At 48.8% G+C, this 24,663-nt stretch overlaps 8 protein-coding genes across 8 annotated transcripts; 5 read left to right on the forward strand and 3 right to left on the reverse strand.

Annotated features, from left to right (window-relative positions):
- Positions 1 to 802: 802 nt before the first annotated feature.
- BJ212DRAFT_1256353 (uncharacterized protein) lies at positions 803 to 4,466 on the forward strand (the record flags this gene model as incomplete). Its single annotated transcript, XM_041329785.1, has 14 exons — positions 803 to 1,256; positions 1,306 to 1,455; positions 1,506 to 1,638; positions 1,712 to 1,722; positions 1,771 to 2,030; positions 2,110 to 2,200; positions 2,267 to 2,303; positions 2,362 to 2,440; positions 2,578 to 2,731; positions 2,845 to 3,412; positions 3,482 to 3,731; positions 3,780 to 4,000; positions 4,091 to 4,214; positions 4,266 to 4,466. 14 exons carry the CDS (start codon positions 803 to 805, stop codon positions 4,464 to 4,466), a joined length of 2,733 nt encoding a protein of 910 aa, XP_041200467.1.
- Positions 4,467 to 4,579: 113 nt separating this feature from the next.
- BJ212DRAFT_64824 (amino acid transporter) lies at positions 4,580 to 7,198 on the reverse strand. Its single transcript, XM_041343745.1, has 15 exons — positions 7,000 to 7,198; positions 6,898 to 6,944; positions 6,778 to 6,832; positions 6,634 to 6,714; positions 6,520 to 6,586; positions 6,438 to 6,470; positions 6,292 to 6,385; positions 6,140 to 6,241; positions 5,998 to 6,089; positions 5,888 to 5,950; positions 5,764 to 5,834; positions 5,681 to 5,717; positions 5,483 to 5,630; positions 5,122 to 5,434; positions 4,580 to 5,075 (listed from the first exon to the last, which is right to left on the reverse strand). The coding sequence occupies exons 1-15, from the start codon at positions 7,114 to 7,116 to the stop codon at positions 4,773 to 4,775; spliced, it is 1,623 nt and encodes a 540-aa protein (XP_041200468.1). The 5' UTR covers positions 7,117 to 7,198; the 3' UTR covers positions 4,580 to 4,772.
- An 814-nt stretch (positions 7,199 to 8,012) lies between these two features.
- On the reverse strand, positions 8,013 to 8,450 carry BJ212DRAFT_1474777 (uncharacterized protein; the record flags this gene model as incomplete). The annotated part of the gene is made up of 3 exons (XM_041339148.1): positions 8,013 to 8,130; positions 8,210 to 8,261; positions 8,312 to 8,450. 3 exons carry the CDS (start codon positions 8,448 to 8,450, stop codon positions 8,013 to 8,015), a joined length of 309 nt encoding a protein of 102 aa, XP_041200469.1.
- A 971-nt stretch (positions 8,451 to 9,421) lies between these two features.
- BJ212DRAFT_1494927 (uncharacterized protein) lies at positions 9,422 to 13,197 on the forward strand (the record flags this gene model as incomplete). The annotated part of the gene is made up of 14 exons (XM_041341522.1): positions 9,422 to 9,929; positions 9,980 to 10,129; positions 10,189 to 10,325; positions 10,440 to 10,715; positions 10,788 to 10,874; positions 10,941 to 10,981; positions 11,040 to 11,118; positions 11,203 to 11,356; positions 11,415 to 11,426; positions 11,483 to 12,044; positions 12,104 to 12,393; positions 12,419 to 12,623; positions 12,713 to 12,836; positions 12,890 to 13,197. The coding sequence occupies 14 exons, from the start codon at positions 9,422 to 9,424 to the stop codon at positions 13,088 to 13,090; spliced, it is 2,826 nt and encodes a 941-aa protein (XP_041200470.1). The 3' UTR covers positions 13,091 to 13,197.
- Positions 13,198 to 15,716: 2,519 nt separating this feature from the next.
- BJ212DRAFT_1213228 (kinase-like domain-containing protein) lies at positions 15,717 to 15,941 on the forward strand (the record flags this gene model as incomplete). The annotated part of the gene is made up of 1 exon (XM_041329266.1): positions 15,717 to 15,941. A coding segment is annotated over one exon (225 nt), but the record flags the coding sequence as incomplete, so codon positions are not given.
- Positions 15,942 to 16,616: 675 nt separating this feature from the next.
- BJ212DRAFT_1313648 (uncharacterized protein) lies at positions 16,617 to 18,382 on the forward strand. The gene is made up of 6 exons (XM_041334095.1): positions 16,617 to 17,080; positions 17,130 to 17,321; positions 17,370 to 17,562; positions 17,612 to 17,753; positions 17,810 to 18,005; positions 18,059 to 18,382. The coding sequence occupies exons 1-6, from the start codon at positions 16,964 to 16,966 to the stop codon at positions 18,107 to 18,109; spliced, it is 891 nt and encodes a 296-aa protein (XP_041200472.1). The 5' UTR covers positions 16,617 to 16,963; the 3' UTR covers positions 18,110 to 18,382.
- A 696-nt stretch (positions 18,383 to 19,078) lies between these two features.
- Positions 19,079 to 20,468, reverse strand: BJ212DRAFT_1443569 (uncharacterized protein; the record flags this gene model as incomplete). Its single annotated transcript, XM_041337850.1, has 2 exons — positions 19,079 to 20,332; positions 20,388 to 20,468. 2 exons carry the CDS (start codon positions 20,466 to 20,468, stop codon positions 19,079 to 19,081), a joined length of 1,335 nt encoding a protein of 444 aa, XP_041200473.1.
- Positions 20,469 to 22,390: 1,922 nt separating this feature from the next.
- BJ212DRAFT_65680 (uncharacterized protein) lies at positions 22,391 to 23,907 on the forward strand. The gene is made up of 3 exons (XM_041343754.1): positions 22,391 to 22,707; positions 22,783 to 23,034; positions 23,089 to 23,907. Exons 1-3 carry the CDS (start codon positions 22,575 to 22,577, stop codon positions 23,457 to 23,459), a joined length of 756 nt encoding a protein of 251 aa, XP_041200474.1. The 5' UTR covers positions 22,391 to 22,574; the 3' UTR covers positions 23,460 to 23,907.
- The last annotated feature ends 756 nt before the right edge of the window (positions 23,908 to 24,663 follow it).

A 24,663-nucleotide genomic window follows, 5' to 3' on the forward strand; every position in this document is an offset into this window, starting at 1 on the left:
GGCGGAATATTTCGGCACCACTGTTAAAGGGTGACGTTAATAGTGGTAGAAGGCATGAGATAAACGTCAAAATTCGAACTGAATCGTGTATCATGAATGCAATTTCGTGGACTAGTAGCAGCCCGGATCTGATATGAAGAATTCTGGCTAGAGCAGACTCACATTGGGGTATGAAGCAGGGAACTTCCCAAACCGTCCTCGTATGTACAGGCTTGCACCCCCATAAGTCTCTCACGCATAAGGAGAGCTGAGAAAGCCTAGAGGGTTGGGAGCTGTACTAGTAAATGTCGGTGCGCGTCGTAACAAAGTGGGGCCACCTGTAAACCAACAATTGAACGATTGAATTCTAGGGCGCTCAAACTTGAAGTGAAACGTACACAGTCAAACACCCTGCTAGTTGCGCCATCTGGTAATGAAAGAGTTGATCCACCTGTTTCACTACAATGAGATGCATAGCTAGACAAGCTGGTGGAAGAAAGTGACCAGTCTCACTAGATCAGTGACTAAACCCGAGAGTCCTGGACATACAAGAGTGCAAACTTCGCCTCACTTGAAGGCAAGTTCAAAGCGATGAGAGAGTAAGTAGGTGATTGAATTAAACAAATGTTACTATCGCTGAAGTGCTGCCGACATGTTATACCCACGGGCCACGACAACGACGAGTAATCCATAATAGTATAGTGTCGATCACGATGGACAGGAAGTCAAGCTTGCGGCTTGCCTGCCAGAGCCACCATCCAATATAATGGGTAGCTCACCGTTGGTGATGCGGCCTCCTTTGCAGCGCTGGGCTCGCCCGGTCATGTCCACCATTGTTATCATCTGCTTCATCCTTTTCCATTCATCAACATCAGCCTTCCTGTCTTCCACGTTCTCTCAATCCGACCCACACGAGCTCGTCCGTCGCTCTCACATCCTTTCCAAATGTGCCTACACACATGCCAGACCCGGGCCTCCGCCCCATTTCCATGCCCGTATCCAGAGTGACCGCTACGCAGAGAACACGAAGCCTATTCTCGTGCGTAACGCAACTATCTGGACAGCCGCTAATGATGGGCACGAAGTCCTCACTGGCGACCTGCTCATGCACCGCGGTCTTGTAAAAGCCATCGGTGATGTTCCTCTATCAATGATTCAGCAGCTCGAGTTGGAGAACGTGAACTTGGAGATTGTCGATGTTCATGGTGCTTGGGTGACCCCTGGCATTGTGGATTTGCACTCCCATATTGGTGTCGGCAGTGCGCCCGAGCTAGATGGTGAGTTTCTTTGCTATTCCCCATAGACATGGGATCCCATGTCCTGTAGGTGCAGATGACACGAACTCTTACAAGGCCCCCATTTTGCCCTGGCTGCGCAGTATTGATGGCCTGAACACCCATGACGCGTCGTACGAACTCGCTATGGCTGGAGGTGTCACCACTGCGCAAATTCTCCCTGGCAGCGCGGATAATATTGGTCAGTGCTGTCTTACTCTATACTTCGTCTGAATGCTTATCTTAAACTAGGCGGCCAGGCATTTATCATGAAACTACGCCCTACAGCTGAGCGTTCAACTTCATCCATGCTCCTCGAGCCTCCCTACACCCTCAATGGCTCTCACTTTGATCACTCTCTCACCCCCCGTTGGCGACACATGAAGTATGTCGTTTTGCCTTTACTTCCTCGTTCTCCTCTTAATTGTCTTCTAATCACTTTTAACAATCTTTCAAAGACATGCATGCGGTATGTTCTGACGAATGTCCTGATACTTTTCGCTTACTTGCTCATAAGGTGAAAACCCCTCCAGTGCCTATGGCATAACCCGCCTTGACTCTGGGTGGAACTTCCGCGCCGCTTATAACCACGCTAGAAAGCTGCGTGATGTTCAAGACGCCTTCTGCGCCAAAGCAGAGTCTGACTCCTGGGACGACCTCGCGGGAAAGACGTTCCCTGAGGACCTGCAATGGGAATCTCTTGTCGATGTGCTCCGCGGACGCGTAAAGCTGGCTGTGCACTGCTACGAAGCCGTCGATCTCGATGGAATCGTCCGTGTACGTTCAATTTCTCTTACAATAATTAAATTTCTAATTTACATTTGTGTGTGGTTACTTGATGTATGGGCATGGGCAGCTTACGAACGAGTTCGAGTTCCCAGTAGCATCGTTCCATCATGCTGGGGAGACATACCTCGTTCCGGAGTTGTTGAAGAAGATGTGGGCGAGTCTTTTCTCTTTCCTCAGTGCCCGTTCACAACCTCCTTCTAATGTCATTTCTTTCCACCAGGGAGGCACGCCTGCCATAGCGCTCTTTGCGTCCAACTTCCGGTACGTATATGCGGATTGACTTCTGCAAATCTGCTGATGCGGTTGATTTTGCATGAAGGAAGAAACGTGAGGCATATCGAGGATCGGAGTTCGCCCCACGTGTGTTGGCGGAGCATGGAATTGATGTTATCATGAAGGTCAGTGTCGCCTTACTTTACTCTCCTCTTCCTCATACCACGCCAACACGTTCTTTGTATCACGTGTGCCCGTGTTTGGAGCCACGTAACTTAATCTATGCAACCTGATCTCTCTTTTAACAACCCTATGCTTACAGTCTGACCACCCTGTTATCAACTCCCGCTACCTCCTGCATGAAGCCGCCCAAGCGCAGTACTACGGCCTCGACCCTGCACTTGCACTCCTCTCCGTCACCTATACTCCTGCCAGGGCGATGGGAATGGACCATCGGATCGGGATGCTGAAATCAGGTGCGTAAGACTGTTATTCAAGTCTAATGCAGAAATTTAATCTCGGTTGGATCGCAGGGTATGATGCGGGTATGTCCTGCAGTCAGCGGCTTTGTAAAAAAGAGACTAACTAGACCTAGATATTGTGATTTGGTCCTCCCACCCGCTTTCGCTCGCTTCAACTCCTACCCAGGTCTACATTGATGGTATTCCGCAGCTCTCCCTTCCTAGCAGCTATTTCGTCAAGGGTCCCATCACGCCCCCACGCACACCTAATTTCGACTCGGAGAAGGTGGCAGCGGTCGTGCACGAGGGTATTCCCCCTCTTGAGCCTCGGAGCGTAAAGAGGGCGCTATTCGTAAACGTGTCAGGGCTTTATATGAGAGGTGAGGGCTCAAGTGGGGTGATGCGTATTTCCGAGCAGGCGGGATTGGTGGGCGTGGAAGATGGCCGAGTGGTATGTATTAATCAATGCTCGGATTTTGCAGCAGGGGTTGTTAGCATCGTCGACCTGGAAGGCGGCACGATCACGCCTGGACTGACGAGCTTTGGTGCGCCACTCGGGCTCGTGGAGATAAGGCTGGAGCCGAGCACGAATGATGGGAGGGTCCATAACCCCCTCGATGGGGATCTGCCCGTTGTGTTGGGTAACAAGCTCATGAGAGCACAAGACGGACTTATGTTTGGTGGTCAGAATTTGCTGTATGTGCACTTTTCATTCCTCATACCAATTCGTTTGCTTTTATTCTGAATTTGCCTTTTGGGATGCAGACTAGCCTATCGCGGTGGCATCACAACAGCCATCACGGCGCCCTCTGGGACCTTCCTGCAGGGAATATCTACCGCATTCTCACCTGGAGCCGCGCATGCTCGGGTTGATAAAGCAAGCATCGTTGATGAAGTTGCATTGCATGTGGGCATAAGCATGTCTTCAAGGGTAGGCGTGAGCACGCAGGTGGCAGCACTGAGGAACATGTTATTTGGGGAGGGTGGGGACGAAATACTCAGGAGCGTTAGAAAGGTTAGCTTATTCTCTTGCATTGAATTGACGCTGATATCTAGTATCAAGGGTAAAACCACGCTCGTTGTTGACGTTGAGAGCGCAGACATAATGGCAACGCTGCTTCGGCTCAAGGATGAGTATGAGGCTCATTCCGGCAGGGAGCTTCGTATGACCTTCGCAGGGGCAACCGAGGCTCATATCATTGCGCACGAGATTGCGAGGGCAGGTGTAAGCGTGATCGTCACGCAGAGCAAGCCTTACCCATCAACTTGGGAACAGCGGAGGATGTAGGTATCCCTATACCATTTCTTCTTGGTCTGATATTCGTTTTTTTTTTCTTTTTTGCGATTAATGATGCTAACCTAGCCATCACATAGACTTGCTGGCCCGCCGATCACGCAAGAGAGTCTGGTTACTGCGCTGTTGAGGGCTGGTGCTAATGTGGCCATTGGTGTTGTTGACGAGCACAACGTGCGGCATACACGTTTCGAAGTCGGTTGGGTGTGTTGTATTGGACCTCTTTTCATGTCATATTCCTAACACTAATCCCAGTCTCTCCTCACGTCCAATGGCACTATTAATCGCACGATAGCTCTCGCGCTTGCCACGACAAACCTCGAGAAGGCGCTCGGAGTACAGAGGGAGATGCCTCAGGACCTTGTGGCATACCGTGGTGGGGATGTGTTTGAGTTTGAAGCCAAGGTGGTGGGAGTTATATCGGAGACGTTGGGGCGGACAGATTTGTTTGTGTGAGCACAGCAGGAGCTTTTTTCGTAGGGCCCGACCTTCATGTACGCACGGATGTATAGCAACTGACAATGAATACTGAGTATAGCACAATGATCATCGTGAAGTCCTTTCACAAAATCACGAACGACGCGACTGCAGCAAAGCTTCAGGTGGTACATATGATACGGCTGAACATTTGACCCGACTTTCCGATAACGCAGCTTCAGGGGCTTCCGACTATGTAGTTACATATAATTAAAGTGCTTCGTTGAATTACATATGTACCATTTTGGCATACCGACGATTTCACGACGGTACAATGAATACTACTTACATATCCACCGCTGAAACAAAGAGGTCTTCATCATGTTGTCCCTTCTTCTCCGACATCGAATCCTCGTCTTTGTTTTCACCTCTGATGGCTGGTGTAAAGTTGGATATGGGTCCAGTGAACCAATGCACGCCTCCGTACACCGGACAATAATACCAGGAAATTGACAGAAATAAGACCCCTCCAAGTACCACAACTGTATAGTTCATTTGCTGTGTCGTCGTTTGCGGGCTCGCAGGAAAGAAGAAAACAATGATCATGAAGACCATCCACACCACAGCGATCGCAGCGACTGGAAAGCTCTGCAAAGACATTAGTTTAATAATACATCATTGCCGATTAACCTACCAATTTCCCCAGATGAAATGGGCCAGGTTTAAAATTATTCTTGAACGCAAAGCGGGTTGTGATCGGCGTTATATAAGCGACGTACGATGCGGTGACAGCGATTGTGAATACCGCATTGATAGCTTCGGTGCTCACGAACGACAAAAGTCCAATTGCCAGAACACAAATGGCGTCAAACCAAACTGTATTGACAGGTGTTTTTGTGTAGTGATTGATCCGGTACAAATACCGTGAAAAAGGGAGGGCCCCATCACGAGCAAATGCAAATGTTTGGCGAGAGCCAACCAGGAGGCAGTTCGATGCCACCATGTACCTGCTCTATGATTAGGCTGTGGGTATGTCACACGGCGCTGAAACGTACTCCGCTAAAATAATGAGACACCATAGAATCAGAGCCTTTCTCTGCCCAAGCGAATTGTATAAGATCTGCGCCATAGGCTGACCGACAGGGCTACTTAAGACACTGCTGACATCAGTGCCCATGCAAAAGGCAAGGGAGACGTTGATTCCTGGATTAGAATATGTCATCGAGATCAGAGTGACATGTCATTCCACATACCGAAACCAAGGAAGGCCGATATAACAATGGAACTGACCTGACTGGGATTAACATAACAATTGATCATTTTTAGTGTCACTTACGATTGCCCATGGTATCGCAGTAGCGGCATTTGAGGCCTCCTCGCTCATATGAACGCTAGCATCAAAACCGCCTGGTGGGTTAAGAATAGTCATAGAGCAATGATTCGAGAGAAGATGGTCGAACCTATTGTATAAAGAGGAGCCATAAAGCTCAGAATAAATGCGAATCCAGATGGCCAGTCGGTCACTACAACTGATCGTGAGCTGCGAGTGTAATTGGTCGACGACACATACAATTGGTGAACTCCGCTAGCGCAAAATTTGCATTGTTTCGATAATCTGGTGGCGTTGCGATCGGAAGCGCAATGATGATTATAAAGCAGAGACTATCGGAAGATTTTAAATAATGATCATGCACGAACTCTATAACACTTACCACACATTGATCAACGTATATAGTCTCTGCAGCCTTGCCAAAACTTTGGTACCAAAGCTCACGAGGACAGCATTTGACAAAACCAAAGCAGTGTATATGCCACTATAACAACCAGTAAGAAGAATGTCATGTCCGGATGAGGACGAGCTTACTAGAGCTGCTGGTTGGTAGTCACATATGCTTGGTCAGAGGAGGCCATGCCAATTGCTGCAGTGATTTGAATTGTACAAGCCCAGTTGACAGAAGCTAGCCCCACGTGATCAGGGGGACACTGTTGAAAAAATGAAGCTCATCTTACCGAAACCCGTAATCATCTGTATGGTATTCGAATCTGCAGATGTCAGAAGTGGCTGCATGTCAGATCGAAATGCAGGACTTACAGCCAACTATCCACGACAGAAAATTGCGGCATCGTGGAGAAGCAAGCGAGTAAGTCCAATAGTATAGCTAGATTTCATTGAGTAAAGTGTGAAACAGCGACAGCGTTGACATACGCCACCAGAAGTGGGTGCTGCTGACGCGAGTTCTGCCATCGCCAACCCGATACACACGATGAAGGGGCAAGCAATTGCCCACTGCGCAGCAGAAAAAGTGAGATATTTACAAAACAGCGATTTTCACGTGTGATGAGAGCTTACACCCCAAATCATCGCGAAAGGCCCACCATTTGGTACAGCATAGAAGAGCACAGAGCTGAACAGATTTTATCATTAACATCGATGCGAATTCAATTGGATTACGTCATAGCGACGGCTTACACTATGGAAGGAACCACTCCAACATAGCTGAATGCAAGTCCAGCCACCTGTACAGTTGTTAGCTTGTGTCGTGTTCACGGGAGAGTCTGAAATCAAACTCACCTCTAGCGGAGTGAATTCCCTGTGAAACTCCTGCTTGTATCCTAGCTCTGCGAGAGTCGTCTCATCTGCGCTTGGTTGTGGGTGCAACTCTGAAATCACAGAAGCTCTCGCGGCCATATTGCACCGTTGGAAGTGGGAGTGAATCTGAGCCACATCGCGCAGATTAAATGAAATTAATAGTCAACCGGGAATCGCCCTCGGTACCCGCATTACGAGATGCGCATGTGGAACCTAGTCTGCGATCCAAACGGAAATTGAATGCATCAGTTAGAGATAACTGTTTATCCCAACTTGCGGTCCGAACTGCGGACACCTAGCCTATCTGAGTCTAATGTCCGTGGTCGAACAACCAACTCATCAACGAAAAGATTGGGTCGGCACGGAGTCCGGACATGGGACTCATGCCGGACAAGTATGGTGTAGGTACTAACAGCAGCCCTTCGTAACCTGCACCATACCTCTGCTGTCAGTAGAATAAGTACACCTGGTTCTAAACTTTTTTGTGCGCTCCTGTGGCCGCGTTTCATGCAGTATCTCTAACCGTCAGCAGGGGAACGTCTACATATCTGGCTCAAATGCTTACTGAGGTCAAGAATGTGGGAGTAAGAGCCTGTCCGGCAAGCGTTGCGAATTCTTGCATAGTCGAGGATGCTGTTTAATGTCGCGACCGTGAACATCCTGGCACAGTGAAGCACATTTTTCAGTTTGTGGCTATCGAGTACACAGGTGGTCTGAACAGGGGCGATAGCGAGGAACATTTCCAAGTTGTGCGTCAGTGTGAGATCCAAGTCCGTGTCCACGGTCTCAGGTCTCGTATTGTGTGCAGGAAAGTAGACTCGTCACCGTGACCAGTCCATCTATGTCCAGCTTAATTTTCCTTCACACAAGTCTAATCGGTCGATTCATTTTTTCACACGCGATTTTTTCAAGTCTTGATATTATCAGGCGTGTTCATGTGCATTAGAACGTGCTTCGGATAGGTATCACTAGCTGGCCCACGAAAGGCATGTTGATCACCAGGGAGATTTCATCAGATCGCATATAGGAGGCTCCGCATAATCGTCGTTGAGCGTCATGAGAAGGAAGATCCAGTCACGTCCATTGATCAGGGCACCACGGAGGACTTTTTGCCTGAGATAAGATAGCAAATTGGAAATGCGAACCAAAGGCTAGCAGTATTTGCTTACTGTTGGACTTTCCGCACGCATACATCTTAGAAACTGCCTGAGCAACATGGTTCGAGGGATCTGAAGCTTGGCTTCCTAGAGGAAACAATGAGCTGGGCGATTGAGATAAGTCAAGGCAGATTTACCAGCATCGCCGCTTTGAGTTGCTACTATGGCAATGTGATCTACAATTGCATTAAAGGTCTGCAAACTCGACGGGCTGATTGTCGTAGCTGGAATAACGTGTTCTTTGTTGAGAACCATGCGCTTATCTGGTGGTGGCATTGCAGATGAGGAATGCGTCAATCCACACATGGGCGCTCGCTTCGTTCTGATGGAGTATGAAAGTAGCGCAGAAGTCGACAGTTGTTAACATACCGCCCTAGGAATAAGACTTTCCAAGAAATGTAATTGACGATTCAGATTCACGGAAGACCAAAGTTTGCTCTGTCCCAAGGCAGTAGTCGCCTTGATGCGTTCAGCAAAATTGGGCTTCAGGCGAATAAAACCGGTATACGTGATCTTCAACTTGGTCCGACAAGTCCTCCATGGTCATACTGGAGAAGGTAAAAGACTGTAGAGAGTGAGCTAATGGGAAGCTGTTTCGTGACTCGAGTCATACCTAGAGACCCTTCCAGCTTTGACCCCAACAGAGAGAGCATCCGAGTCGTGTCGAGCTGCTGCTCGAAGCTTTCTGGAGCAGGCCCTTCCTCCCTCCCGGCCTCCTCATACTAGATAATGCTTTTCTCGGCTTAAGAAGACTGTCATAGGCGGCTTGCAATTCCAGCCTGCCGAGACCGGAGAGTTTACGCTTCTTAGGAGACACGAGGACAGCTGTGAAAATCAGTCACATGGCTCTGAGCTGAGAGTCAGGGGATGTTGATGAGCGTGTCACAGTTTGGGCAGTGAACAACTATAGACACGTGTCTGTCATCTACATAACCTATCAGTGAAATGGCGAAGGAGATGGTTAATCACAAAAACCAGCATAATTCTGCTATCGAGAACCCCGACATAGTGCATAGGCCAGGCTTTTGACTCTTGAGATGGTCTTAGTGCAAAGAAAGCATTCGCGGCCCCCCACGGAAGTTCGGTTCGTTCAAAGCTACTAATAGGTTTAGAACCGATGTACCGCCGACATGTTCCCCACGACGTCAAATACATAAGTACGTACTTTATAGTGCTGAATACCATGAGGCCAGGGAGCTCGAGCGCTCAAGACTCAAGTCAAAGTTTGCCTGGCACTGTCTAACATAATGGGTAGCTCACCGTTAGCGACACGTCCTCCTTTTCGACGTTGGGCTCACCTAGTCCTGTTTACCATCACATTCGTCTACATCCTTTTCCATTCCTCAACCTTCATCTCTTCGGCGTTCTCTCAATCCAGCCCACAGGAGTTCGCACGTCGTTCCCAGATCCTCTCCAAATGTGCCTACATACGTGCTAAACCCGGGCCTCCACCCAATTTCCATACCCGCACCCAGAGTGACCGCCTCGCAGATTCAGAGAACACGACTCCCATTCTTGTGCGTAATGCGACCATCTGGACAGCCGCCAATGACGGGCACGAGGTTCTCACTGGTGACCTCCTCATGCACCACGGTCTTATCAAAGCCATTGGGGATATTCCTCTTTCTCTGATTCGGCAGTTTGAGTTAAAGAACAGGAAATTGGAGGTTATCGATGTTCACGGAGCGTGGGTGACCCCTGGCATTGTGGACTTACACTCTCATATCGGTGTCGGCAGTGCACCTCAGCTCAATGGTGCGTTCATTTACTACTCTGCAACAACTATAGGGTCCCATTTCCTGCAGGTGCGGGCGACACGAACTCTCGTAAGGCCCCTATATTGCCCTGGTTGCGCAGTATTGATGGGTTGAACACCCATGATGCGTCATATGAACTCGCCATGGCTGGAGGCGTCACCACCGCTCAAATTCTCCCCGGGAGCGCAAATAATATCGGTTAGAGCTGTCTCAATACATACTTAGTCTAATCGCTGATCATAAACCCTGTCTACTAGGTGGCCAGGCATTCATCATAAAGCTTCGCCCTACAGCCGAACGTTCGCCTTCTTCCATGCTCCTCGAGCCTCCCTACACCCTCAATGGCTCTCACTTTGACCACACTCTCACGCCCCGCTGGCGACACATGAAGTCTGTCATTTCACTCACTCCGTCTTCTCTTATTTATCTTTAAATCTGCCTCACTTCCAACAACACCCAACAGACATGCATGTGGTATGTTCTGGAAGACACCTCATTGTACTCCTAGCTCACTCACTCACAAGGCGAAAATCCCTCTCGTGTCTATGGCATGACACGCCTTGATTCTGGGTGGAACTTCCGTGCCGCCTACGACAGTGCTCGAAAGCTGCGTGACGCTCAGGACGATTTCTGTGCCAAGGTAGAATCTGATTCCTGGGATGACCTCGCGGGGAAGATATTTCCTGAAGAACTGCAATGGGAATCCCTTGTCGATGTGCTCCGCGGACGTGTGAAGCTTGCTGTGCACTGCTACGAGGCGGTTGATCTCGACGGAATCGTCCGCGTGCGTTTTATTCTATTGTTTTCTTTCTGATTTTTACTTGCATTTGGTTGTTTCATGGATGGCCTTGGACAGCTTACAAATGAGTTTGAGTTCCCCGTGGCGTCATTCCACCATGCTGGGGAAACATATCTCGTTCCGGAGTTGTTGAAGAAGACGTGGGTAAGTCTTTTCTCTATCGTCATTGCTTGTTTGCGACATCCTTCTAATGATATTTGTATCTACCAGGGGGGCACACCTGCCATCGCGCTCTTTGCATCCAACTTCCGGTATGTATATTTGGATTAAGTTTTGTAACTGTGCTGATGCAGTTGATCTTGCGTGAAGGAAGAAACGCGAGGCGTATCGAGGATCGGAGTTCGCTCCACGGGTGCTGGCAGAGCATGGAATCGACGTTGTTATGAAGGTAAGTGTCGCCTTATATACTCCTTCATTTCAGTTCCTTACAGTTTGTAACTTGATCTCGCTTTCAACCAACCTGTGGTTGCAGTCTGATCACCCTGTTGTCAACTCCCGTTACCTCCTGCATGAAGCCGCCCAAGCGCACTATTATGGCCTCGACCCTGCACTCGCACTCCTTTCCGTTACGTATACTCCTGCCACTGCCATGGGGATGGGCCATCGGATTGGGATGCTGAAACCAGGTATGTGAGGCTACTAATGTAAGTTCAATGAAGAAATTAAGTCTCGATTGGATCGCAGGGTATGATGCTGGTACGTCCTGCTCGTGGTCAATGGATATATGAGTCTGATTGTCTAATTGAAACTAGATGTTGTGATCTGGTCTTCCCACCCACTTTCGCTTGCTTCAACGCCCGCCCAGGTCTACATCGACGGTATCCCCCAGCTCTCCCTTCCCGGCCACTATATTGCCAAGGGACCCACTACACCTCCACGCACGCCAAATTTCGACTCAGAAAAGGTGGCGGCAGTTGTGCATGAGGGTATTCCCCCTCTTGAGCCTCGCAGCGTCAAAAGTGCGATATTCGTGAATGTGTCGAGGCTTTATGTAAGAGGTGATGACTCGAGTGGGGTGATGTGTGTTTCCGAGCAGGCGGGATTGGTGGGCGTGGAAGATGGCCGAGTGGTGTGTGTTGGTCAATGCTCGGATTTTGCAGAAGGGGATGTCGATACTGTAAACCTTGAAGGCGGTGCGATCACACCTGGACTGACGAGCTTCGGTGCGCCACTGGGGCTCGTGGAGATAAGGCTTGAGCCGAGCACGAACGATGGAAGTGTTCATAACCCTCTCAATGGAGATCTGCCCGCCATATTGGGTGACACAATCATGAGAGCACAAGATGGGCTCATGTTTGGTGGTCAGAACTTGCTGTATGTATTCTTTTCATTCTTTACGTCTGTGTCTGCATTTCCAAATCGACCGATTGCAGATTAGCCTATCATGGCGGTGTCACAACAGCCATCACTGCGCCATCTGGGACCTTCCTGCAAGGCGTATCTACTGCATTCTCACCTGGAGCTGCGCATGCAAGCGTGGAAAATGCGAGCGTTGTTGATGAGGTCGCATTGCATGTGGGTATAAGCATGTCTTCCAGGGTAGGCGTGAGCACGCAGGTGGCAGCACTAAGGAACATGTTATTTGGGAGGGGTAGGGATGAAGTACTCAGGAGCGTTAGAAAGGTTAGCTTATCCTCTTGCATTGAATTGACGCTGATATCTAGTATCAAGGGTAAAATCACGCTCAGTTGTTGACGTTGAGAGCGCAGACATAATGGCAACGCTGCTTCGGCTCAAGGATGAGTATGAGGCTCATTCCGGCAGGGAGCTTCGTATGACCTTCGCAGGGGCAACCGAGGCTCATATCATTGCGCACGAGATTGCGAGGGCAGGCGTGAGTGTGATAGTCACACAGAGTAAACCATACCCATCAACTTGGGAGCAGCGGAGGATGTAAGTATCCCTATGCTATTTATTCTTTTTCCGAAATTCGTTGTTGTTTTTTGTTTGTGATGAATGATGCTAACCTAGCCATCACATAGACTTGCTGGCCCGCCGATCACGCAGGAGAGTCTGGTTACTGCGCTGTTGAAGGCCGGCGTCAATGTAGGCATTGGTGTTGTTGATGAGTCCAATGCCCGGAATACACGTTTCGAAGCCGGTTGGGTGCGTTTGGTTTGACCCTTCTTTCATATCATATTTCCTGACATCAATCCCAGTTCCTCTTCACGTCCAATGGTTTTATTGACCGCACGACGGCTCTCGCACTTGCCACGACAAATCTCGAGAAGGCGCTTGGAATACAGAGGGAGATGCCTCAGGACCTTGTGGCATACCGTGGTGGGGATGTGTTCGAGTTTGAAGCCAAGGCAGTTGGAGTTATATCGGAAACATTGGGGCGAATAGATTTATTTGTGTGATCAGTGACCAGAGCAAGATCCTCATTCGTAGGCTCTGAGTTTCATTATAGGAACGGATGTATAACAACTGATAGTACACATTCAGTACTGTACAGTAATCAATGTGAAGCCCTGTCGCAGGATGAGATATGATGAAAAACTTGGATGAGAATGAGTTTGTAGAGGGTGCCATTAGACAGTCGTAAGGGATAGGGTTCTCTGGTCCTACTGCGTGCTGGCTGCTGTCGATGCTGAGTACGGATACAGTTGCTTCTGTTGCGAGCCTGATCACCCAGTGTTTTGCAGCTTATGGGTCAAGAATCCTGAAGTCAGTATCTAGCAGAGCGCCATCTTGTTTGGCATGGCGTGTGATCTATCAATCAAAGGGTAATGATATAGAATTTATGAACTTCACCTCCATATCGATACCCCAAGCTTCGCCGCCCTGCTTCTAACCCTCAGTACTTCCAAGTGCGTTCTCCGCACGTATTTTTGTCGTTGCTAGAATCTGCAAATGTTCGTACTTGTACTTGATGAGTCTTTGCATTCAACTAACGTCACGTAGGGACGAGTCAGCCACGGTTGATTTCTTTGCCGTGCTGGGGAACGAACTTTACTACATCGAGTCATTACCTGCAAACAGCAGGGTCGTGAAGGTCTTCTACTACCTCAAGTCAAATAATTCCAACGCTTAACGAGTCCTGGAGAGGATCGCGTATAAGCAATGCAAGTTCTACAAATTCAAGAACCCTGTATTAGTCCCCGATGACGATTCTATGAACGACGCCGAGATCATCCGGCAATGTCTGGATGAGCATAATTGGACAGAAGTGTCACCGAACAAATCTTTGAAAGCACTGAGATCAGAACTAAGAAACGACCATGTTTACTTGGTGATTAAGCCTCTGCGACCTGAAAGTGCGCCACCGCTGTATCTGTTGATAATTGATGTTCTCATCCTCAGAGGAAACAGATCCAGCCATTGAAAATGTGCGCAAGACAGACGAAGAGCTTTTTCTTTGCTTGCAAATCACCGTAGCAAAGCTGCAGTCATGGACCGCGCAAGACGTTGAATATAACTTGGACGGTGGCACCTGGCTGATTCATAGCCAAGAACGACCAAATTCAATCGCTGAGATAGAGGACCGACTGGACCGAGTGCGTACATACGCTGTACCAGACGACGACCCGCTGTCTCATGTGGACCCCCCTCTGGGGCCATTACCAGACTCAAGCCTATCAACCCTGAATGCATTCAGTAGACCCATCCCACTCCCGGATGCGACGAGGGACCTGGAAAATGCCTCCAGCTACCAGGCACTTTTTGATAACATATTTAGACCCACTTTGTTCGCGCCCACTGAGGACAACCCCGTCGATGTGAAAGATACCCGAGAATTCGCAGCCTTCTTCAGCGTCCTTCGTTCTTATCACCAAGACTGCAGCTCTTCTGGTGAACGACTCCTCATCCTCCCAGAAGGCTAGCAACTTCACTGTACACTTTATATCCCCACCTTTCTTTTACAATCGCAGTGAACATTTTAAATACAAGGAGTAAGTAGAATCGAATCGTTGTTACAACCCAACTGACCATCATGAATAGGCAGACGCCTTGGGAATTTCCTATCTTCCTGAATACTCGGGATAATCGCTATGTCCTGGTACAAGTTCTGCCCAACCAGTGATTGTATGGTTTCGTCTACTTCATTTCTTTGCCCCTTCATTATTTGTGAAGTGGTTTCACAGAAGAACGTGTCTGATCGATTCCGCATGCTAGTTCAAGGCATTGCTCTTGCACGCGCAGGACAATGCTTCATGTCAGGCGAAGCGAAATTCTTTGTTGTGGTAATCTATCTCCATGCAAATTTGACTGCTGAAAGATATATCATTGCCCAGCCTGGTGCAGATAGGAAGGTCTGTTGCTCTGTTTGTCGTCACTTTTTGGTTCTTACATGGAGGCCAGGTATTCATTGCCCAGAAAGATTTTGACCTTACAAAGGCCAATGAGGCAGTCGCATTCATTCATGAGATGTACAACCTCGCGCAGGAGCTTGACTATTTAGCATGCAAACTTGATCCAAAGAACAAAAAACGCCTTGACACCATCAAGGTTGCCGCTTCCGAGGTGATTTCTCTTACGTCACAAGGCTCAGCACAACAAAACACCGAGAACGACATTGACCTCAGTCCCTGAAGATCATCGTGAAACTAGTGGCGCTCAGGATGATCTCGGCGTCTTTGATGCTGATGACATTCAAGGTATTTTGAGAAGAATGGATTACAAGATCTCGTTCATTGTGTTTGGGGTGTGCACCGCTGCAATTTATAATATAGTAACACTGACAATATATCTTACAGTATCCGTTCCTCGCCTTGGTGTCAAATGTGGAGGATGATCTCAACAAGGATATCTCAAATTCGTGAAAGAGGGGCAAAAGGAGATCGAGATCTTGCGATACCTTACAGGAATTGAATCTCCTTCAAACTATACCATCTCGCCAGTCCAAATCTGGCCGGTGCAAGGGGGTAACAGTCGTATCAATGCCTATGGCTGGCAGCCACCTTACCAGTCTATCCAACCCCGACACGCACCTATGGCCTGTGGCCAAGCAGCTGTTCGAAGCTGTTGACTTCATGCATCAGCATAGGTGTGGCGCACCTGGATCTGAAGCCTCCAAATATCCTCCTCCCCACTGACGGTGGCCGCCTGTCTATTATTGACTTCAACAGATCGGTACGCGTCAAAGGCACTGAGCACATGTTCCGCGGCGTCGTTGGCACCACCGGATATCTTGCGCCTGAAGTCGCAGCTGGTCAAGGCCTCTACAGCGCAATCCGCGCGGACTTATGGTCCTGTGGAAAGACATTGGAGGAACTGTGTTCCCTGTGTAGGCCATCCAGGGATCGCAATGCACTGCTCGAAATAACTCGAGAGCTCATGAATGAAGACCCGAAACAGCGACCGATGATGTCGGATGTCTTGAAGAGGCTGGCGTACTACAAGGTTGATGCCAATACAGGACCAGGTTACTTCAGGTAGCGTGCTCTATTCTTGGCGTGTATGCCGCACTGTATGCGAGCATTTGTTTAATTGTTCCGGGCGGTTTCTCCTCTGTCGCACCACCGGAAGTGCATGTGAATTTTCAAATAAGAATGAAGCAAGCAGGGCTTACTCAATTGATGCTTTGATTTTGAGTCCAGGATCTACTCGCTGGGCGACGGAAGTCATCATCGATGCCTCAGTCACAACACGCTTACAGACACGCTCTTCGGTAATTTGGATTAGACGAGCCAGCGTCTCTTCATGGTCTTCTTTTCTATTATTAGGAGCGTTGAAGACAGTCACACTGGTAGTGATACCTACTAGAGATCGTGACATGCGGGACATCTGACCTTGCAAATTTCCTTTGACTCATGGGGAGGGCGGGAGCCGGCGTGCCGGCAGTGGGGATACATGGTTGAAACGTTGAGGACTGTATAATGCTTGGTGATGACTGCACAGTGCAATGCCAACTTGAAGCGAAGATGTTGAGCAGACTCGGAGTCTCCATTGTGAATGACATACCTCAGGCCAGGTGTCCAGACTTTTTGCACTCAGGGTTTGAAGTCGTTCGAAGGAACCAAGAAAGGTCCGAATGATAACAGGTACAGACCGGCACGATGCCCGTTACTTTAGATATCAAATTCAAGCAGATCAAACATCTTGAAGCGGCCGGATCAACCCGGGGTACGTAATGAAATGGCAGTCTCTGTAAAGCTAAGGTCAGTGAAGCCTATAGCTGTACATGACTGAACTAGAAGTTTCACAGCTGTCCTAAGAAGCGTAAAATCTCCGGTCTCTGTAGGCTGGAGTTGTAAGCCGCCTACGGCAGTCTTCTTAAGCTGAAGAAAAACATGGTCTACGAGGAGGCCGAGGAGGAGGAAGAGCCTGCTCCAGAAAGTCTTGAGCAGCGGCAGCTCGACACGATGCTCTCGGAGTCTCTATTTGGGTCAAAGCTGGAAGGGCCTCAGGTACGATTCGAGTTACGAAACGGCTTTCAATTGACCCACCCCCTACTAGTCTCGTACCTTCTCCAGTATGACCATGGAGGACTTCACCTGGTTAAAAATCACGTGTACCTGTATGATTCACCTGAAGCCCAATCTTGCCGAACGCATCGAGGCGACTAATACCTTGGGACAGGGCGAACTTTGGTCTTCTGCAAATCTGTATCGTCAATTACATTTTTTGGAAAATCACATTCCTAGGGCGGTATGTTAACGATCTATTAACCTCCGCGCTATTCTCATACTCCGTCAGAACGAAGCAAGTGCTCATGCGTGGATCGACGCGTTCCTCTTCCGCGCATCTGCAATGTTACCACCAGATAAGTACATGATTCTCAACAAGGAACACGTTGTTCCAGCTACGGCAATCAGCCCATCGGGTTTACAGACCCTTTCTGGAATTGTAGATTACACTGCCATAGTAGCAAGTCAAAGCGACGATGCTGTAAATCTGCCTTGACCTATCTCAATCGCCCAGCTTATTGTTTCCTCTAGGTTTCTATCTGACACCCGCGAGCTTTCATGAGATCAAGGCGATAATGCCGTCCAGCTTCTTCGTTATCGAAGCCAAGCTTCACGATCCCAACCATATTGTTCAGGTACTTTCTAAGATGTACGCGTGCGGAAAGTTCCTCCAGTAAGCAAATACTACCAGTATTTGGTTCACATTTCCAATTTGCTACTTTATCTCAGGCAAAAAGTCCTTCGTGGTGCTCTGATCAATGGACATGATTGGATCTTCCTTCTCATGACGCTCAACGACGATTATGACGGAGCCTCCTATGTGCGATCTGCTGAACTTTCCCTGGGCATCCACGGCCTTGTCGGGGGCGAGCTAGTGATACATAGGCGATCCCTTGATTTGATTGCTGGTATTTTGTCACATTGGGTCAGTTTGATGCTAATATGCGTAACTGAATTGTTGACTGATTGGGATACTAGATTGAAAATAGCTTTTCAGACCTGGGAAGTGATGATTGGTTTACGGCGTAGGTGATGATACTCTTTACAACGTCTTATATGCATTCAGATCCTGAACAATCGTCTGAACTCGATTTCTGATTTTTTGTCCTTTGACTTAGTCTTAAGCATTACGCTCTCCAGTCGAGCATTAAACATATGATAAGTCTACAGAGATTTTGATCTGGGGAGAAAACGACTCGGAGCTCTGATGGGCGGGATGAAGTTGCGAACCGGGTACAGGTATCATGCCTTCGGATAGAGCACTAGGAAAATGCTGCAACCTTCCAAACTTGAATTACAGCTGTTTGAAAAACTAATGGGTGACTATCCGTAGGCAACATAATGCAGAATATGACTTTGAAGCGCATTTGCAGAAGATAATCCGCACAGAAAACAAAACCGTAACGCATATGGAATAATATAATGTGGATTTTGTCAGTAAGAACTCCAATGGATGATCTACTACTACGGTATACTCTGACGAACGATGGAAAAGAGACAGCTTTTCTTGACGACGAAGACGCGAGAATGTTTGCGGCCACATGACTGGTTGCTGGAATTGAGTTGCTCAACTTGATCGTATCGAGACCCGGAACCCCGGAATAACAACTGATAGTACATTCAGTACTGTATAATAATAATGTGAAGCCCTAGTGTCGTAGTATGAGAAACTAAGATGAAAATGTAGTTTGTGGCGAAGGTGAGAGTCCACGCGCCATGATCAGAAGACTGATTAATGACTGCAGTCAATAATGCCTACAGGCATGCATCTCTGCCTTCCGCAATCGAAAATCATCATGGTGCTCTCCCTTCACATTGACAGCAATGCGAACCACTTTTGTCTCAGACCTCTGTACGTCGTAGAGAAAAACGTCATCCGCGTAAGGTAAGATAGCATCTCTCAGAGCGGGCTGGGCATCCCCAGCGCCCTGCCAGTGTCCAAAACAAAACCTCTGAGAAACACAGAACAAGTACGAGCAACACAACAACGCACACTAATCATCCCGCCCCGGTGATAAAATACCAATACCCCACCACTGGCCTTACGCTATCCCGCATCCCATTCTTAAACAGCTCCGATTTATCATTCGAACAGATCTGTGCGCCCACTGCGCCTGCAACGATCACCGTATCGAATAATTGTCCATTATCATCCAGCTTCATATCGAGATGAGCGTACCCGCACGGCACGCATTCATCATCGATCACTGGATACGGCATCCCTTCGAGCACCAGAAAAGGACGCCACGCTCCGCGGTAGGTATACACCGCGGCAAACTGGGCTGCACTCAGCGCCCGTGGATCTGCAGGACGAAGCAATTTCTTTGGTGCGTCTTCCCGCATGCGCTCAGCATTTAGCGGGGGACCTTGCCATATGCCATGTTCGTTAAACACACAAAATGCGGTGATCCAGCCTGAGAGGTAGGTCGGCCCACTCCCGCCTCCCTCGTAGTGCGCGACTTTGGACCAGAAATCGAGGTTTTCGGGGCTGGATGGCGCGTCGAAGGCAGCTACGAATCGAGAGATGATGGGATGCAGGAGGTGATACCATGCTATTGTTTCTATGCTGTATAGTTTTAGTCGCTCAAGTCGCTCAAGGATTGCCTCCCAGTCATGTTTCTCCCCGAGGAGGGTCACAAGAGGTATCCCACAACGCAGTACAAACTTGTAGCGAAAATACTCTTTCATCGTCGCCATGATGGACATTGCATACACTGTCCGGTCTACATCTGTTGTCGTGGAAAATTCAGGCATAATCCAGTCCCTCAGCATCGGATCCGCTACGCGCGTGTGCATAAGGTCCAACATCTGGCGCGCCATGAGTGCGAAATCTCCCACGTTGCGGTTCCCATCGCCAATGATGATCAGTTCCTCCCGACCATCTTGGGCTACAAAGTGCGCACGGAGTTGCTCAACATTTGCGCTCACGAAGAAGCTGAATTGGATCAGGATCGCAGTCCAGACATCATCCGGGCGAAGGATGAGCGCCCGATGATTGTTGTAGGCCTCGAGTACGGTATGCACAAACCCGTTGGGCTTTGGCATGATATCACGCACTGCATCGAGGCCGGTGGGGAGGGATGTGCGAAGGAGGTGGAGACAACGCGTGAATTGTTCAGGGGAAGTCTTTTCGAGGACGGTGAGGTAGGGGTTTTGGTGGAGTGGGATCTGGAGACGGTAGTCTTCTGTAAAAGACTCAGCGGGATGCGTGGCTGGGCAGAATGAAGTCACGCCAGGAGGAAGTTGTTGAGTCTAAGAATAGGTCTGGCGCTTGGTATGATTTGGCACTGGAATGAGGGGAACATACCGTGGGGAGTGGGGACAGAAATTTGAATGAAGCCGCAGAACTAGCTATGGAGGATATCGGGGAGAACTCATGTGGAGACATGTTGTGTGTGGGGGATGTAGCTGTGATGACTCTATGAGACCGTTTCTGAAGCCTCGATGTGTGATGCGACCTGACTGAGCCTGCAATACTCTCCGTAGGAGCGGTAGTGGTGAAGATAGCAGAAACGGCTTCCTCCTTAAACTTGCTGCCTTTGGAGAGAGGCAAGGCAATGCTGATCGGAGAAAGTGGTGGTGACTTAGGAGGGGGTGTTGGAGAACGGTCTGTGTCTCTCGATCTCGAGAAGACACGGCCAAGTGATAATTTTCGAACCATGAGGTTCAGCCTGGAAAAGGGTTGTGTATGCGAACAAAACCGAGTCGAGAAAGAGTGGGCGTCGAGGAAGGGTATTGATATCAATCGTGACAGGCACCACACATCTCGTGCCTATTTCAGAGTATAAAAATGGACCTGGACCACGAGATTCGAAAGATGTTCAGCTGACTTTGGAGGATTAGGTCAACAAGGCAGCTGATCGCAATGCGTACTATCCCTTCCATGGAAAAATCATCCCAACAGGCCTCCAAATTGATGAACGTGCTTTTCTATGATCGTATTGGCAGGTTTTGGCCCGAAACGCTGTGTAAGTGATGGATGATGCAGCTTGTGCGGCCAATAGTCTATAGTCTATATATGAGTTGGAGAGTTGAAGCTGAAGTATACCGACCGCTATCATAGTGAATTGACGAGACCGGCTTGCGTGCGTGAGTAGTTGGCTAACATGGAAGCTATGAAGGTGTACTTCTGAATCGTAGCGAAGACTCAGACTTGAAGAGAAAATTAGTGTTGTTATCGAGGAGAGTTATATAAAACTTGATGTGAACTTGGCTCGCTTCGAAAATGACTAAATTCGGAACTGAATCGAGTTATAACATGGTTCGAGATTCACAACCGTACGTACTTTATACCCAATGAGCCGCAGTGGACTCGACGTAGCTGCCACTCTAATGTCGTTTCGTACGTCCATTAGAGAGACTCAGCAAGTCTGAGCGAGATCCAGACCCAACTGGAGCTATCTACACCTTCGGTATCACTGCAGGTGCTTACTAACTCGAGGCTCACGGTCCTTACCTGCTGGATTTGGTTGCATGAACAACCTCAAAGTGACTGTGCGGCGCTCAGCTTCTGCTGCTAATAACACTATCCCTCCCCCACCATCATTGTCTGAGCCAATGGTGCACTCCCCGACACCGGAAACCATGGAGGAATACTTCCTCAAACTGGATAGGAAGGATGCCGAGCGCGAGCTTTCTCGTTACGAAGATGTACGTATACAGGTGAACGCACAACAGATGTCGTTCATTTCTGGGGGGTATGTGTTATATTTCTGCAATTTCATAGGTATCACGCTAGCAAAAAGAACGTACATTTCCACTTCTATTCCGCGTCGCTATGGATGTCCTGCCCGCTCAAGCTTCATTTGTGCCTTCTGAGCGCGTATTTTCATCCAGTAAAGAGAGCTGCACTCTATGGCACAGCAACTTATCTCTGACCACGCTCGAAGCACTACAAGTCCTGAAGTTTATTTGCAAGCAAGACGACTTCAATTTTACAGAGGGCTTGGTAGCTTACAAGCGGGACTACACAGTATCTGACCTGTGACTCCCAGAGCAGTTGACGAGCTGATAGCCGCTGAGAATCATTGCAAGCTTGACGTTGCAAGGGACATCGACTGTAATTAGTATATCTGCTGGTCGTGTACTACTAGTCACTTGCAAACAATGCGGCGGCAGCATGCAGAATCCCTAGCTTCTCATTGGCTAGATTACCGGTCCATATCACTGTAACTCCCAAATTCGTTTCCACATCGCGAGGCGAACGAGGTTCATTTCGTTTCAGCTCATTAGTGCCGTATTCCACCTCGATTCGCCTTGCGGCAACACTTGATTGGGCAGCGAAGCTCGGCAACGTTCCGAAAGCCGATCCGGTCTGGATTCTGAACTTGGTCAAGTGAACTTGTGCGGCGTGCACAATGCACATGCCAGCGCCAAGTTACACCTCACACACGGTTCTCAAATCGCCGTGTCCATTGCCCAGCGCTATTTTCTCTTACCCAGTTTCGAGAAGAGGTCCCATCATTGCCTCTGAACCGTCCGCGTCATCCCAACCATGTCCATGAGGGGCTCACCATACGCTACACTTTTCTTTTCCTGTTTTTTCTTTGTATCTGTAGAAAGTCTAGCCCACGATACAGCCATGCTCAGCAGACGAGCAGTCCCGGAAATAGGCGGTTCACAAGGAGGTATATAGTTTTCCCTACCCTGCCTCTCCAGCATATGATTGCATGAGTAATGTCTCAAATATCATTATCCAACAGGTTTCATCGGGCTCGTCGTCACTTTGAGCGTGCTCATTCTCATCTGCTGTATTGCAGTCTTCTTCCTCCTTCGTAACCATGAACCGTCCGAACAAGATCGCACTGCCCGCCGTGAGCGCTACCGCCGTAATCGCGACCACCAAGAACACGATTCAACAACTGCCACGCAAGGACACAGCTCCTTTGGAGACAAGCTTCGCGGGATGTGGGCAGATAGACACAGTAGTGGGAACAGGAGCGGTGGACGACGAGGTGGGCGTGGCTGGATCCAAGCTGGCTCAGGTGACGAATGGGAGATTAATTCAGATCACGGCGAAGAACATGGGGTGCAGCAGCCCATGCAGCCCTTCTCCAGGTCTTTTCAAGAGGGACCTTACGGCCCCCAGGTCCCAGAAATGGACTCACCGCTGTCAGATACGGAGTCGTATGCACCGATGCAATATGGGGATCCGTATGCAAAGGGCCCATTGCATGTGACATCACCACAACGGGTGACTTTTGCACGGTCGCAGTCTCCGTTCTCGCAGTCTAGCTCGCCTAGGTCCCCTGGATCGCATCGAGATGCAAGTGTGGATGACGAAGAGGTGCGCCCGCCCGATCACCGTCATTTCTCTACACAATCATCAACATCAGTACGGACTTTTGAGGGAGGTACAAAATTTATCGAGTCGTTCTAGAAGCTTGTGATAGTTATGTTTTGCCTTTACGCATACATGTGTCATCGTCTTTCGTCTTTTTACTCTCATGGCTCACGTCTACTTGTCACGCATATTGTATCATTCGGACGCTCATCCGTGCGGTTGTTCCCTTGCAATGTATCTTTAGTGATACTCCTGCTGCTTCCCTGCTAAATGCATATTAATCTTGATCTATCGCTGACCGTGGCATAGATAGCCATGGCTCATTGGATACAGATATTCCTTTTCATGGACTCCGTCTCGGGGCTACTGTGTTAGCGATGTAATAATATTTATTGATTCTCCACCGTACTTTTGTGCCCTGCCCTTCTCTTCGAGGCAGCTTCTCGGCCACCTCTGCCCGCTGGCGCTACTTAGAACATAATGCAATTGCAAATTTTATTCTCCGCAATTCCTCTTTACACCAGCCCTTCTCCCTCCCTACCCTCCCGATTTCTCGCTTCTTTGCAGCCTTCCCTCTACCCTCATCAATGGTAATACACTATCAGGTAGCCGTGATTGAGCAATGAGGCCACATCGCTACCTAGTAGCGTGTTACCACAACGAATTTGGAAATCGTATTCTCTACTTAATTCCCTCTACACCGGTCTTTCCATCCCATTCCTGGTTTGTCCCCTTCCCTTCGCAGCTTCCTCTCACCAGTTCACCTTTGAATTTTCTCTAGGAACTAACATTAGAATGTTGAGCCAGAGGTCACTGTCCAGTTATCTTGGCGTTCCAGCGATTCAGCTTTAATTTCGCTTCTCACTGTTTGTCCTTCAGCAGCAATCCTGCCCTGCGCCCTGCGAACTTGTTACCAAACGAACGTTCTTGGATGACGTACGAGGGAGCAAGGGTTTGCGAGCTAGTTCATCGGTGCAGCCTGAGGTACGTCACAGGAAACTCGAACTCCAAGTCGAGGTTGAGTTCGCCAACGCTACAAATGTGTATAGTATGCAACGCTTACATATATACGTTACTCAGATTGTTGCAAAGAAATGGCCAACGAGCTCGATTTCAAAATTTAAATGGACCTTTCGTGTGTGCCAGACGACAGTGTGGCCACCATTTACATCTAATTTTACTCCAAGAGATGAAGTCGATATTGTGAGAGTGTGAGATTTGTATGTGACGACGCCCCAGGTTTAAAAATCCCCTCTGTTTCTTATATTGATCGAGCGGCGTGTTCTTACTGAGGAGCACG

This window comes from Suillus subaureus (assembly GCF_016647635.1).
Source record: "Suillus subaureus strain MN1 chromosome Unknown BJ212scaffold_1, whole genome shotgun sequence".
Classification (NCBI taxonomy): Eukaryota; Fungi; Basidiomycota; class Agaricomycetes; order Boletales; family Suillaceae; genus Suillus; species Suillus subaureus.

Excerpts from the sequence above, each read along its gene's own strand:
- BJ212DRAFT_64824 (XM_041343745.1), bottom strand. The coding sequence starts at position 7,116 with ATGGCCGCGAGAGCTTCTGTGATTTCAGAGTTGCACCCACAACCAAGC. Across the intron at positions 6,242-6,291 it reads ACTACCAACCAGCAGCTCTA|TGGCATATACACTGCTTTGG; the intron begins GTAAGCTCGTCC and ends TGGTTGTTATAG. Across the intron at positions 6,090-6,139 it reads TATACGTTGATCAATGTGTG|TCTCTGCTTTATAATCATCA; the intron begins GTAAGTGTTATA and ends ATCTTCCGATAG.
- BJ212DRAFT_1313648 (XM_041334095.1), top strand. The coding sequence starts at position 16,964 with ATGGTCTACGAGGAGGCCGAGGAGGAGGAAGAGCCTGCTCCAGAAAGT. Across the intron at positions 17,754-17,809 it reads GCGTGCGGAAAGTTCCTCCA|GCAAAAAGTCCTTCGTGGTG; the intron begins GTAAGCAAATAC and ends ACTTTATCTCAG. Across the intron at positions 18,006-18,058 it reads CTGGTATTTTGTCACATTGG|ATTGAAAATAGCTTTTCAGA; the intron begins GTCAGTTTGATG and ends TTGGGATACTAG.
- BJ212DRAFT_65680 (XM_041343754.1), top strand. The coding sequence starts at position 22,575 with ATGTCCATGAGGGGCTCACCATACGCTACACTTTTCTTTTCCTGTTTT. Across the intron at positions 22,708-22,782 it reads AATAGGCGGTTCACAAGGAG|GTTTCATCGGGCTCGTCGTC; the intron begins GTATATAGTTTT and ends ATTATCCAACAG. Across the intron at positions 23,035-23,088 it reads CAGGAGCGGTGGACGACGAG|ATCACGGCGAAGAACATGGG; the intron begins GTGGGCGTGGCT and ends AGATTAATTCAG.